This window comes from Acinonyx jubatus, chromosome A2 (genome assembly GCF_027475565.1).
Source record: "Acinonyx jubatus isolate Ajub_Pintada_27869175 chromosome A2, VMU_Ajub_asm_v1.0, whole genome shotgun sequence".
Classification (NCBI taxonomy): Eukaryota; Metazoa; Chordata; class Mammalia; order Carnivora; family Felidae; genus Acinonyx; species Acinonyx jubatus.
The window spans coordinates 158,305,390-158,319,943 of record NC_069383.1 but is presented as its reverse complement, the minus strand read 5'-3'; the positions used below and the strand labels follow the sequence as shown (position 1 = coordinate 158,319,943).

General features: G+C 49.4%; 1 protein-coding gene across 4 annotated transcripts in view; it reads right to left on the bottom strand.

Moving 5' to 3' along the window:
* The window catches only part of OLFM2 (olfactomedin 2), a 59,483-nt gene that overhangs the window by 23,911 nt on the left and 21,018 nt on the right, over window positions 1-14,554 (bottom strand). The window contains exons 1-2 of one of the 4 annotated variants that reach the window (XM_053219928.1): window positions 3,227-4,085; window positions 1,592-1,744 (exon numbers count right to left, since the gene is read on the bottom strand). The exons of 2 other annotated variants lie outside the window; for them this stretch is intronic. In XM_053219928.1, the coding sequence (XP_053075903.1) occupies window positions 1,592-1,615 (24 nt within the window). In that variant the 5' untranslated portion in view covers window positions 1,616-1,744; window positions 3,227-4,085. Of the gene's footprint in view, window positions 1-1,591; window positions 2,149-3,226; window positions 4,086-14,554 lie in introns of those variants that run through there. One more of the 4 variants, XM_053219927.1, reaches the window with a different exon arrangement.

The window sequence follows — 14,554 nt, the reverse complement described above, 5'->3', positions numbered from 1 at the left end:
CACACGAGGCAGAGACGCCCCCCCCCCCCGCCCCCGTCAACTGCCTGCAGCACGAGCTCATTTGATGAGTGTGATGGACGTGGGGCACGTCTGTGTCTATGTGGCCAAGAACACACAGCTGTGCATAGCCCTTTATAAGCCTGAGTGTGTGAGCACGAGCAAGTGTATGCACTTACACAAATGCGTGTATAAAGCAGGGATGAGTCAGAGTGTGCTCGACTGCACCTGGGGGGGGTGGGGTGGGGAATGTGAACGTGGAAGGCGAGGCACTGAACGACACACCCTCCAGGGGGCGCTGTTCTCAGAGCACAACACTCCCTCTAGAATCCTGCCGCTTCCCGGATGTGAAAATGTCATCTTGTGGGAGGCTGCGTCTGAGCGTGCTGCCTAGGTTGGCTGAGAGCGTGTATGTGTGCCCGAGGATCTGTGTGTGGCTGCTGTGTCACTGTCCATGTCCGTGCAAGGCATGTGGCTGTGTGTTTGAGGCACAGGCGTGGGTTTGGTGCTGTGTGTGTGTGTGTGTATGTGTCTACCGCAGTGTGAATGTGTGAGCCCCTGTGTGTTACGTGCCTGTGTGGAATGCAGGTATTGTTCTAGTCTGCATCAGAGTGGCCACCATCAACATGGAGGCAGGGACGGCCACCCTGGGCATTCCCAAGCTGTCGGCTCTACTGAGCGTGTTTCCGGGCTCAGGCGCCTGCACTGGCTCAAACTCGGGTCCTAGGATGACCTTACACTGGAAAATAATTCACTTCCACTTATTAGTCCTGGGACACACCGTGTCATTTGCAATGGGCATTAATCACAGAGGGACCCAACAGTTTCAGGGAAGTGTCTCAACAACTAGAGAGATCCCCACAGGGCAAACCTGATGTGAGTGTGTAATTCAACTCCCCCAAGATAAGCCTATTTTCCGTTTCTGTTGTCATTAGCTGTGCTCTGCTCTATCCCAGGACCTGGGTTTGGCTTTGTCTAGCTCAAGCTTCCACTGTAGCCCTGGTTCACCCAGGACTTGCATTTGTTCCTGGTTTCCTGGGACCAGGTTTATCTTTGGTCTATCCCTGGACCCAAGTTCAGCCTTTGTCTACCCAGGGTTTGGGCCTGACCCTCATCGGTCTCAGAGTCAACCATGGAGTATCTTAAGACCTCAGGGGTGTCTCCCTGTTCTGTCCCAGGACTTGAATTAATCCCCAGTCTTGGAACCCAAGTTGAGCCTGGTCTATCTCAGAACTCAGTTTCCCCCGCATCTATCTCAGTATATGGGTCCACCTTGCCTGAGCTCGACCTTCACAATTGGGTGAGAAATCTACTAGCTGAAGGTTCCTCTTCTCAGCATCTCCCCACTCACGGAGCGCTGCCCGCCCTGGAGCTCAGGTCTCTGGGATGGATGTCCACTGCAACTGATTGTCATGCTCCAGGATCAATGAGGGTAGGGGGACTTGATTTTTCTGAAACCATTATCTAAAATTCATCAAAGTGGATTTTATGGGTATTCTTCAAGGATTATTACAAGGCTTTCTTGATGGACTATTATAAACAGCATTAATCTTCAAGAATGGGGGACTTTATGACAACCCATCACAAGTCTTACCTCATAAATCCTGGACTTGGACATTCCCCCAGATGAGCTCTCGCTAGGCTCAGAGGTCACACCTCAGGCCAGGAGTTCAAGAGGGGACTTTGAAGAAGGCTTTCCTCATGGTTGTGTACCATGGGGAAGGCCGGCACACCATCACAGGGCAACCTGAGTGAAGCAGAAAGACTACACATTCTCTATTCTCCTCCAACCTTCCCTGGTTTCCCAGGGAAAGTAAGAGCCATGACATGGAATCCCTCTTCTCCTGCCATCATTTGCAAACTTCTTCCCCCTCCTGGTCCTTACCTCCTGTAACAGAGGAGGAGCTGTCCTTCATCGTAAGGTTCATGCAGCTAATCTTGTTTTGGCCCTTTTCTTCTGTCTTGGGAGTCTTATACAATCAATATCCTGTCTTTGCCTTGCATATTCAACTTCTCCCTCCCAGGCAGAACTTTCTCATTAGTTTTTAAATAAACTCAAGCCTCCCTTATTAAAAAACTAAAATGCCTCACTCGATTCCTCCTTCCATCTGTCTCCCACTTCTCTCCTCTTCCCAGTTGCCTACACTAACTGCCTCTATTTCCTCCCTCTCTGAACTCCCTCCTCCACCATTCCTATCTCGTTTCTGACCCCATCATACCGCCAACACAACTCTTGCAAAGTCCACCAATGGCCCCCATGTTTCTAAATCCAATGGATGCTTTTCAGCCCGCCATCTTTCTTGACCTCTCCACAGGATTTCACTCTGTTGCCTTCTCTCTCTTTCTTGATACATTTCCTTCCCTTGGATGCCATGACACATGCTTACATGGTTCCTTCCTACCTCAATGCACCTCCTTTTTATCTTCCTCCACCTAGCCGTTGAGTGTTACTCTAGACCAGGGATTCTCAACCTCAGCACTGTTGATATTTTGGCTGGATAACAATTCTGTGCCCTGTAGGATGTTTAACAGCTTCCACCCACTAGACACCATTAGTACCTCCTCCTAGTTGTGACAATGAAACATCTCCAGACATTGCCAAATGTCTCCTGAGTGTGAAATTGCCTCCTAGTTGAGAGCCACTTCCCGTTGCCAAGCTTCCATCACCACCTGCATGCATAAATGTCCTCAGAACTCCAAACCCATTTATACCTCTGACTCTTTGACCTGCCCCACCCCCTCAGAGGTCTCGAAAGCATCTCAATCCCAATACACTCAAATGAAATGCAAGATCTCCTCTCCTGAGCTTAACTCTCATCATCCTCACAGCATCCCCCCTCCCACTGCTTCCAAGTCAGATGCCCAGGCATTAGCCTCACCCCTATTTTTATTCCCTCACCAAGTCTAGTTGACTTTAACTCCTCAATACTTTGTGTTCATGCATGGTTGTTCATCTTTATGGACTGAATGATTGTCTATCACTCAATAGTCCAGCTGAGTCCAAATGGTCCACCCTCACACTTCAGAAAGTTTATCTGGTCTACCTTGATGGACCCTTTCCCTTGAAAGTCCACTCTACACACGAGAACCTCAGGGAACTCTCACAATGCACATCTGATCATAACATCCTCCCAACCCAAACCTCATCGGTATATTCCCTTTATTCTTAGGATACAGACAAAACTCCTTAACATACTAATGAAGCCTTGTGGGTCTACTCTTTACTTACCTCTTCTTTCATCCCACACAGTCTCTCCCCTCCAAGGTCTTCTTTAGTCTGTCATACTTTCTCTCACCCCAGGGCCTTTGCATAAGCAGTTCCCGCTGCCCAGAGCACCCTTGCTCTCAGATTCGGATCCCAGCTCTTGCTTCCTCCAACCTTTCAAATTAGATCAGATCCCCTTATTAGAAGCTCCTATAACACCAGGGATCTTTTCCTCATAGCTGCTATCACAGCCACCATTTATATTTATTCATGAATATTGGATCATTACCTGTCTTCTTATTTTGAAGGAAGCCCCATGTACTCTGTCTGCTTGGCTCACCATCTTCTCTCCTGTGATGTATATATTAGGTCCTCAGAAGTACTTGTTGAATAAATACATGGATAGAAAAATGGCCCCAACTGCTTTCAGGATCAAGCTTATCTTGCCCTGGCATTTGAGGCTCTCCATCACCTTGAGGACTGAACTCTCAGTCTATGTAAAGGTCAGAGCAGACACCAAAGGGCACAAGATGCCAAATGGAGAATAATAATTCAGCAGAAGCAGGAAGTCAAAGATAAGGGATGACCAAGAGAATACAGGTCCCCCCTGGATGGAGGGAATCTTGGGAAGACACGGGCTTTCCATAGAGCACAAAACGGGGTGCAGACCATTATCTTTTCCTGGCTATTAAGGGGCAGGGTGACCCAGAGGACATCTGGTCCCTTCTTCTTTTAGAAATTCTCCTTAGGATTCATGTTTCCCTCCAGCTACCATCCCCTTCCTATGTTCCTTTTTCTCATCCCTCACATATCATCCATCAGCAATCCTGGTGGCTCTACTTAAGACATATGCCAAATCTGCCCACTGCTCACCATTCTGGATGCTTCTATTCTGGCCCAGCCACCACTGGCTTTTGCTTGGACTATTGCAGTTACCTCCTCCCTGATCTCCCCACTCCCACCCTCACTCCCTGAAACCCATTCCCTAACAAGGAAGTTAGAGGGATCTTTAAACAACATGAGTCAGATGATGGCACTCTTCCCCTCTGCCACTGTCCAACAGTTTCACGTTGCATTTAGAATAAAAACTGATAACTCTCTTTGGCCTGTGAGGCCCTGTCTGCAGGGGACCCTGCTGACCTGTACAACCCCATCCCCTCCTTCTCTCAAGCCACCCAGGCCCTGTCTTTCCAGAAAGGCACCAAACCTGTTCCCATGTCAGGGCATTTGCACTTGTTAGCTCATGCTCCCAGGACGCTCTTCTCGCACACTTTCCATGACCGAACTCCCTCTCATCCGTCAAGTCTCTGCTCAAAGGTCACCTCCCCCAAATTCCAGTGATAATACGAATAACTTCTGGGGATCTAATGTACAGCATGGTGAATACAGTTAATGATGATGTGTTATATACTTAAAAGTTGCTAAGAGAGATCTTGAAGTGTCACCAAACACACACACACACACACACACACACACACACACACACACACACATGTGCGAACATACACAAAGGTAATTATAACCCTACTGTGGTGATCGTTTCACAATATACACGTCTATAAAATCACATTGTTGTATACCTTAAACTTACACAATGTTATGTGCCAATTATATCTCATTAAAGATGGAAAAAAATGTCACCTCCCCAGAGAGCCTACCGAGACGTCCTGACAAAATGAGGCTCCCTGGTTACTTCCTTTCACGTCTCCTCATCGTTTTCTTTACAGCGCTTGCCTATCCAACGCGAACTTGTTTATTTGTTTGCTTACGTGTTTGTTGTGTGTCCAGTAGAAAATACACATGACAAGACTGAAACAGATCTATCCTGTTCACAGCTGTGTCTCGGCACCTACAACAGTGCCCGGGACTCCAGGCACTCACTCAGTTTGTCCAGTGAATGAATGAATGCGTAGGTGATGGTGTCTATCGTGGCCTCCCCTCCCAGTACTCTTTCCAAAAGAAGGCTCCTACCTGTAAATCCCTACTGAGAAAGACACCGCCACAACCACATGTTCCCAGGTGCCCGAGGCGTCCAGTCTCAGCCAACTGGACAAGTAGATTCCTGATACACATTGAAAGAGGCAAGTTCTCCAGTTGAGGGAGATGGAATTGGAACACGGAGGTCAAGGCAATCAAAAGGTGTGGAGCTGGGGCGCCTGGATGGCTCAGTCAGGTGAGTGTTCAACTCTCGATTTTGGCTTAGGTCATGATCTCATGGTTGTGGGATTGAGCTCTAGGATGGGCTCCACACTGAGCGTGGAACTTGCTTGGGATTCTCTCTGGCTCGCTCTCTCTGCCCCTCCCCCACTAGTGCTCTGTGTTTGTCAAAAATAAACATGAAAATAATAAATAGGTAAATAAATAAATAAATAAATAAATAAATAAATAAATAAATGCATGCATGCATGCTGTGGAGCCCGGAGCTGAACGTGCCCGGGGGATCAGGGGCTACAGAAACCCAGAGCTGGAGCGAGGGGGTCCCAGAGTGGAGGGGGACAGGAGAGTGGGGACTCTCTCCTGAGTCCAAAGTAACCCTACTTCTGCCACTATCCTTTGTCCTGTTTTAACTCTCTGCACAGTGCGATTACAGGATAACAATTTCTTGCTTCTGGTCTCGTCACTAAAATGCCAGCTCCATGAGAGCAAGTGTCCCGTCTTATCTACCCGGCACATAGTAGGTGCACAGTAAATATTTGCTGACTGAAGTGATAAGTGAGTGAGGGAGTGATGGCTTTCCAAGGCCCTGGAGCCCCAGATAGTGGGTTGTGTGAGGTTCCCTGCATTCCCTACCTAAAGGTCCTCTTAAATGAGGCCATTTTAAGGGGCTTTCTATTCCAAACACACTCTCTGACACTCACCCACCCCCAGGCAGACAGATCAAACCATGGTGCTTAGAGGCAAATGAGAATAAACAGGATGTCAGGGAAGAGCCAACCAATGAGAAAGGAAACCATGGATTTCAAAGACTGACTCTCTCAAGCGAGAGCAGGAGAGAAACAGGTGAAGCTGGAAGGCCGGAGGGACACTGCTGTGGGTGCTGGGACAGGACAGGACAGGCAGGGGGATGACAAAAAAGGCTGGAGAACTGGACACAAAGAACCAGGATCTCTTTGCATTTTAAGGCGAATATTCGTAATGGTAATAACGGTTCTATCCAATGATAATGATGGTCCCTAACATTCACTGAGCTCTTCCTTGTCCCAGGCATTCTAAGCCCTTTGTCAGCACCGGCCTCCATAATTATCTCTGATGGCAGGGGAGAATCTCAGTTGAGACGTCTGGTGAGTGAGGCTGGGCTCAGGGCACTCTAGTCCTGGACGGCATTGCCGGGTCACCCTGGTGCCCATGTGACTGTCTGGATTTCCCCTCCTTGTTCTTCCGAAAAGGGCCTGGGGGCAGTTCCAAGGCCAGTCCTCTTGGCTTTGAGATCTCACTTTGCCAGGAGTCCAGGGAACTGGCAGGGGGAGGACAGAATTGGTCCTTCACTTCCCTAAATAGTAGCATGTGGGTATTAGGATACACAGGAGTTCTCTGACTGTGTGGGCATCTGTGTGTGTCTACAGGCACCTGCGAGCATCTATGTTCTGGGCATACATGGAACATCTGGACACACCTGTGACTAGTCATAACAGAGTGCACGGCAGCGTAAATCCAGGCAAATGCTGGTGCGCGGCAGTGAACAAGTGCAAGTGTATGTGCATCAGCAACTGTCGCCCATGGCCATGGACAGTCCCTTCACTCTGACACGTTCCTAAGTGTTCTACTCCCATATGTTCTGTGAACAAGTCATGAGCCCACAAGTCAATCTGCATAGCTGCTCTTTTTACGTGTACCCCGGGTATACTTGTGTCTATTTGCTTTTTCCTCGAGCATTCATGGCCACGTGTGGCTCTACAGACGTATATGTAAATGTATATCGCTTATACCCACAAACAGCTCTGCCACCGTGTGAAATCACCCAGGTGAACACCTCCCTATAAATACCCATGACCTTCTGTGTGACCCCATGTGCAGGTCAACCCAGAAGCCACACACCTTACACATCTGTGTCTATTCAAGGATACCAGGGGTACCTGGGTGGCTCAGTCAGCTAAGCGCCTGATCGTGGGTTTCGGCTCAGGTCATGATCTCATGGTTCGTGAGATCGAGCCCCGCGTAGGGCTCCGCACTGACATCACAGAGCCTGCTTAGGATTCTCTCTTTCCCGGGGTGCCTGGGTGGCTCAGTTGGTTAAGCACTGGACTCTTGATTTCAGCTCAGGTCATGATCTCATGGTTTGTGGTGAGTTCGAGCCCCATGTCGGGCTCTGTGTTGAGAGTGCAGAGCCTGCTTGGGATTTTCTCTCACTCTCTCTCTCTCAAAATAAATAAATAAACTTTAAAAAAAGGATTCTAGGGGTGCCTGGGTGGCTCAGTGTCCAACTTTGGTTCAGGTCATGATTTCTCAGCCTGTGGGTTCGAGCCTTGTGTTGGGCTCTATGCTGACAGCTCAAAGTTTGGAGCTTCTGTGTCTCCCTCTCTCTCTGCCCCTCCCCGGCTCATGCTCTGTCTCTCTCTCTCTTTAAATTAAATAAACTTTAAAAAGATTTTAAAGGATTCTCTCTCTGCCCCTCTCCCACTCTGTCTCAAAATAAATTAACTTTAAATTTAAAAAAAAATTTTTTAATGTTTATTTATTTTTGAGAGAGAAAGACAAAGCAGGAGTGGGGGAGGGGCAGAGAGAGAGGGGAGACACAGAATCTGAAACAGGTTCCAGGTTCTGAGCTGTCAGCACAGAGCCCGACGCGGGGTTCGAACTCACAAACCACGAGATCATGACCTCAGCCGAAGTCGGACACTTAACCGACTGAGCCACCCAGGCGTCCCTGAAAAATTTTTTTTAAAAGAATACTCACACTCTTCCTAATTCCCTATGTCCGTTTGTGTCTACCTGTATCCATCAACATTCTCTCAGTAGGAACTGACATCTGTGTATATTCTGTCAGCTGCACTCTTAGGTCTCCCTGACTAACTCATTAGCATTGCAGTCAGTCCTGAAATATTCCTGCAGAATTTATGCTTTACTAATAAACCTGGTGTCCTGCTGAGGTCACATGCCACTTACAAGGGCTAATGGAGCCAGCCACAGCCAGCAGCTTTGGGGAATCCTGGCCTCCTGGAATAGCCAGAGAATGCACTCACTATAATGAGCAAACTCCTCTTCCTTCTCACTGCACCGAGTGTCCCAGCCAGCGCCTGTCGAGCTATGTTTATGGTCCCTACACTACCCTGGCATCACTCACACAGAAGACCGCATCTCCAGATCTGTCATTGTACTGAAGGCCGCATCACTCATCAGGGTACTACACTGAGGGCTGCATCAACAGACTTGTCATTACACTGAAGGCTGCATTACCCTGTTGGGCATCACACTGAGGGTTGCATCATCCAACCTGTCTTTATGTGAAGATGCAATCATCCTTTTAGTCATAACACTGAGGACCCCAATCCCAGGCTGAGCATTATACTGAGGGCTTTGTAACTAGAAAGTAAAACTTGAGAAGCGACATTTTCCTTCCGCATTGATAACTCCTCTGTGTGGGGTGAGAAGGGGCAGGCGGAGGCGAGGCTGAGAAGTAATCCGAAGGGAACTGTAGGACTACAGCAATGGGGGGAACTGGGGACTCTGAAGCTATGCACTGGGGAAGGGTAGCCACAGAGGAGCAAATAGTACATCAAGAGTTGGGGAAAATTGGGGCACGTGGGTGGCTCGGTCGGTTAAGCATCTGACTTCGGCTCAGGTCATGGTCTCGCGGTTCGTGGGTTTGAGCCCCGTGTCAGGCTCTGTGCTGACAGCTCAGAGCCTGCAGCCTGCTTAGAATTTCGTGTGTGTGTGTGTGTGTGTGTGTGTGTGTGTGTGCGCCCCTCCCCCTCCTTCTCTTTCTCTCTCTCTCAAAAACAAATAAACATTAAAATAATAATAATAAGAGTTGGAACTCAACCCTTCTGATCCACCAGTGCTGAAGGGGCTGGGGAGATTCAGAGTGTGTAGCTGAAGGGGTCCCTGACTAGCTCCTCCTGGAAGCTATAGATATTGTCATTGCTCTGCTATTCCTGCCAGGGAGGCCTACAAGATGTATCTTGCCATGCCCTTGGGGATAGATGTCTAACCTGTAAGTGCAGACCTTCATAGCACAGGACATGAGCCATGTTATGGCAGGTCCTGTCATGGGCCACATCCTCTGTTGTGCTCCACACGCCCCTGTTGCACCCCGACACGCTCAGACGCGCTATGCTCGGACAGTCCCATGTGAGAGACACATTCTGACCTGCTCCAGCATGCCCCATGGGCTCAGACAAAACCAGCGGCCATCCGATTGTCCTTATACAAAGGGGCATACCTGCCATGAAGACATGCCCTGTCACGTTCGAACATACTGTGCCACACACGACATGTGGGTCTCCAACTGACAGGCACACGCCCCAGCAGGCTCCAGGGAAGCTGGCAGGTCTCCAGCCTCTGCCCCTGAGTCTACACATTCGTGGCCACCTTGCCCTTCCGGATGGATTGATGGGGCGGCGGGGAGAAGACTGTTATAAATTAAACATTGAGACACCGCCTGAGCACCAGAAGCTGCCATCTAGTCATTGGCTGGTTCTCTCCCAGGAGGCTTCGGGACCACAGGGTGGGGGAGAGGGCAGGGGAAGTGGCTCATTTAATTAATTAGTCCTAATTGAGATATCTTTGTAAATATCCCTTTATTGAAGGACACGATCCCATCATTTCCTGGGAATTTTCCGTCTCTATTCGTCTCCAGCCCCTGAGTATTGCAGAAACGACAAGAAAAGAAAGAGCAATCCACAGGGCTGCTTGAACCCTAGTCGTGCTTCTGACAATGACAGCTGCACCAAGGGACGGGCGGGGAGGCTCGGAGAGAGACACAGAGATCCAGGCGGAGAGACAGGGAGATACGGGCGGAGAGAGATGAGAAAACTGAAACACGAGGCAGGAGGTAGGGCAACAGGCAAAAGGGAGATTGAACAACACCCTCAGGGCCGGGTGGCAGGCTCTGAAATGCAGGAAGACGGAGAAACTTCACGACAGGGAGACCAGAAGTGGGGACAGATGGACCGTGGCTGGGCAGACAGACCTCCCTCTGCCTTTTCCTGCCGTGCCTGGTCTGCCCATCTCTTGGGCAAAGTACCCGCTGCAGCAGCAGCAACAATCAAGCCTGATTCCTCTTTGGCCCTTGCTACCCTCCCCTTCTCTCTCCCTCCCCCAATCACCCCTGCAATCATCTCCCTTGTTCAAAACGAGCTTCCGCAGCTGCAGCCCAGACAGCTGTTCCATCTTGGAGCCAGCGCTGGGGCCTGATGGCTGGGTCCTAGAGGGAGGCCCTCCTGGGTGGCAGCGGGGGAGTACGAATAGGAGGCGGAGGAAAGGGGTTCACCTGGAGCTTGGGCACCCACCCACAGCCCACCCTGGACTCCCATTGAAGCTTGGCTCCAATCCCCACCACCACCCCCAGGGGTCCAGACACCCCGGGCCCCCTCTGGGGCCTTCAAGGGCTCGTGCTGGTCTGGCTCATCCTGTCCCACTCACTGAATCCTGAACACACCCAACACTCGTTCTGGTTCTGTCCTGTCTCAATAACCTTCTCAGGTCTGAGAATCCTGGTCTCTTCCCCACCCCCTGTCAGAGTCCTGGATTGTGATACAGCAACTATGGTGATATAGAAATGGGATTCCAGAGAGAGAGAAACAGAGGCAGACAGAGAGATACAGACCTAGACATGGGGATGAAAGAGATATAGAGACAGAGACGCCAAGAGGCAGAGATGGCAGAATCAGAGACCAAAGAAACACACAGAGACAAAGACAGAGACACACAGAGAGAACTGAGAGACCGGCAGAAACATAGAGAGAAGACAGAGTATGACAAAGAGACACAGGCAGACAGAGGTAATCGCCAACGTCCACTCAACAAACATTTCCTGAATGGCAACCATGTGTTGTAAATACACAGTTAAGACAGAGAGAGGGGAATACAGTTAATAAGACAAAGACACAAGAAAGAGAATGCAGAAGCAGAGACTCAAAAGACAGAATTTAACAGCAATGAAGCATCAGAGGTGCCTGGGTGGCTCAGTTGGTCAAGCGTCCGACTCTTGGTTTCGGCTCAGGTCACGATCTCATGCTTCGTGAGATCAAGCCCTGCATCAGGCTCCATGCTGACAGCTCGGGATCCTCTCTCGCGCTCTCTCTCTGCCTCTCCCTGGCTCTTGCTCTCTCTCTCAGAATAAATAAATAAACTAAAAATGAGTTTAAAAAAATTAAAAAAAAAAAAAAACAAGATCGGTAACCAGCCTGCCCCCATAGGTGGTAGCATCTTTACTCCCACACACAGACAGACCCAACCCCACATCAAACTCTCTTAAAGCGCCCGGGCCTCCCCAGATGGCTGCTTTACTTTCTTGCCCAGCCTTGGGACTGCTCCCCACTGTTGCTTCACAAAGGCGTCAGCTGCCCAGAGTCAGAGGGGAGAATGATGCTGCGGGCACGAAAGACACCAAGAGGCAGAAACCAGAGCATCCCTCTGGAAGAAGAAGACTATTTTAGCCACACTCAAGTGGCCCCAAGGCCTAGACCACCCTCCCTTAGTGGCTGTCCATGGTGCTGACGGGATAGGCAAAGGCTGCACCTCAAACCATTTCTTACGTTGGCCTCAGACCCAGGTAGACCGGGTCTAGGGCGGTGGTCAGGAACACCCAGTGGGCTAAGGCTTCTACCTATGTCACCAGATCCTCAGACACACCACTTACCGTCCCCACCCCGACACCTTCACACACCCTGTTCTCTTGGCCTCTCTCTCTCCACCTTACCAGCTTTGTCTCTGCCCAACTCTTACTCATCCTTCATGTCTCAGGGCAAATGTCACCTCTTCAGAGAAGCCTTCCCTGACCACCCCTTCCCAATTACATGCCTTCATAGCTCCATATCTTCTCCTTCATGACCCATAACAAACTGTGATTACACAGCCATTTGCACCAATTCCACATTCACGATGTCTCCCTATGAAGTTTTAAGAGGGAAGCGACAGTCTCCCTTGTTCACTGCTCTATTCCCAGCCCCCCCCCCACCCCCGCACAGGACTTGGCATAGAGAGGGACTCAGTGATTGCTGGTTGGGAATGACTGTGCTCTCTGGTGGCAAGACTACCCCATATCTTTATGTGGGAAGTTGGCAAAGTGCACATTCATTGGACATCCATCCAAACAGAGAAGGATTGAGAAACAAGGACACATGAAAAGAAGCTTTAAGAAACAGATGCTTCCGATCCACTGGAAAAGACTCAGGAATCACAGAAATAGTCATCAAAGTTCAGAGGTGTCATCAGGAGGAAGAAGGGGGCAGAAAGGGGGGCTGTCCCTCGGGGGCAGAAAGAACGGAGACCATTCAGGAAGTACCTACTGCCCTAAATGAGAAGATCCCAGTGATAAACAAAAGGAACAAAGTGCTTGCATGGCACTTCTATTCTGTTGGTGGCAAACAATTACCAAGATGATTTCAGATAATTATGAGTGCTGGGCAGAAAATAGAACAGGTCCAAATAGCAGTGTGGGGACATTTTAGCTGGGGTGGTCAAAGGAGGTCTCTCTGAGGAGGTGACATTTGAGCCAGGACCTGAGCAGGCTAGAGGAGGTTCCCGGAGGGTGGCACAGCAAATGCAAAGTTCCAGAGGCAGGAACACAAGAGGGATGGAGGAGTGGTCCAAGACCTGACTCAGGAAGGTGTGGTCTTGTAATACTAGCAATAATAATCACAATAACCAACCTTTATAGGCACCTTCCATATGTCAGGTACCCTGCTGAGCACAGCGTTATATGGAACATTCCACCATTATCCCCATTTTATGGATGAAGAAACTGAGGCTTAATAAGTTCGACCAGGGGAAGCGGTTTAGATTTGATTCCAGTGAGGTGGGCAAAAGTTCAGAGGAGGCAAATTTCACACACACAATCTAGAAGGATTTTCTAATGATTACGGGTCTTTTTAGAAGTGAAACAGGCAACTTCATACACCTTTTCTGCTCTAACCCCCTCCAGATATCCCTTCCTTTGACACTCAGAAGGAAGTAAAGGTGCCTCAGGCCAAATCCCTTTGTGACATGGACCCTTCTGGCCACACTCCTCCCAACCTGGCACATTCGTCTCCAGGAACTCTGAACTCCTTGGTCTCTCCCTGCTCACCAGGATGCCCATGACCTCTAAGACTTTGTTCATGCTGTTCCTTCTCGCTCTGTCTTCACCTGGCCAATTCCTTCTCAACTGTAAGACTCGATTTGAGTATCACCACCTCCAGAATAGCTCCATTGCACACCCTGGCTGGTTTCAGTGCCCTCCTCTGCAACCCCCATAACATTCCAGAAATAGTCTTCTCACCACACAGACCATGTTGTGTCACAAGTACTGAGGAGGCTGCAAACTGATTGAAGCCAGAGATGTTATTCATCTCTACATCCCATAGTCTGGGACCCTTCCCAGCGCAAAGTAGGAGCTCAATAAATGTTCCCTCACACTCTGAAGTGTTTGAGCAGAAATTGGAAGTCCACAGTTTAGGAGAAGGTAAATATGGTAGGTGGGGGCCAAATCCACAATATGCCTACTTTTCTCCACCCCACTGGCCCCTATCCTGGTCCAGTCCCCATCATCACTCACCTGGACCAGTACAGTGGCCTGCTCCCCAGTCTTCTGGCTCCTGCCTTCATCCCCCGTAGTCTGCCCTCTTCCCAGGGGCCACAGGGAAACTGAACACCTGAGCCAAGGCCTGTCCCTCTTCTGCTCAGAACTCTCCCTGGGATCCCATTTATTGAATATCTACTGCTGTTAGACTCTATGCAAGGCACCAGGGCTACGACAGTTAACAAAAATTAAAAATTGTTTTAATGTTTATTTATTTTTAAGAGAGAGAGAGAGAGAGAGAGAGAGAATCCGAAGCAGCCTCCAGGATCTAAGCTGCCAGCACTGGAGGTGAAGCTCGAACTCACGAACTGTGAGATCATGACCTGAGTCGAAGTCAGATGCTTAGCCAACTGAGCCTCCCAGTCGCCTCAACAGTTAATAAAAATTTTTTTAAAATTAATTAAAAAAATCCCTGCCCTTGGGGAGCTGACATTATGTGGGGGGGGGGGGGCAATGAGCCAGACAACAAGATAAAAAAGTCAAGTATGTGGAGTATATTAGAAACTTAAAAGCACAACAGAGGAGAGGAAAGCACGAGGAGTTACAAGTGAAATGTAAAATCCCTACAAGGCTCCCCCACTTCCCTGCCCTCCCCACCCTACACCGCCTCCATCTCCCCACCTCCCTGCCCT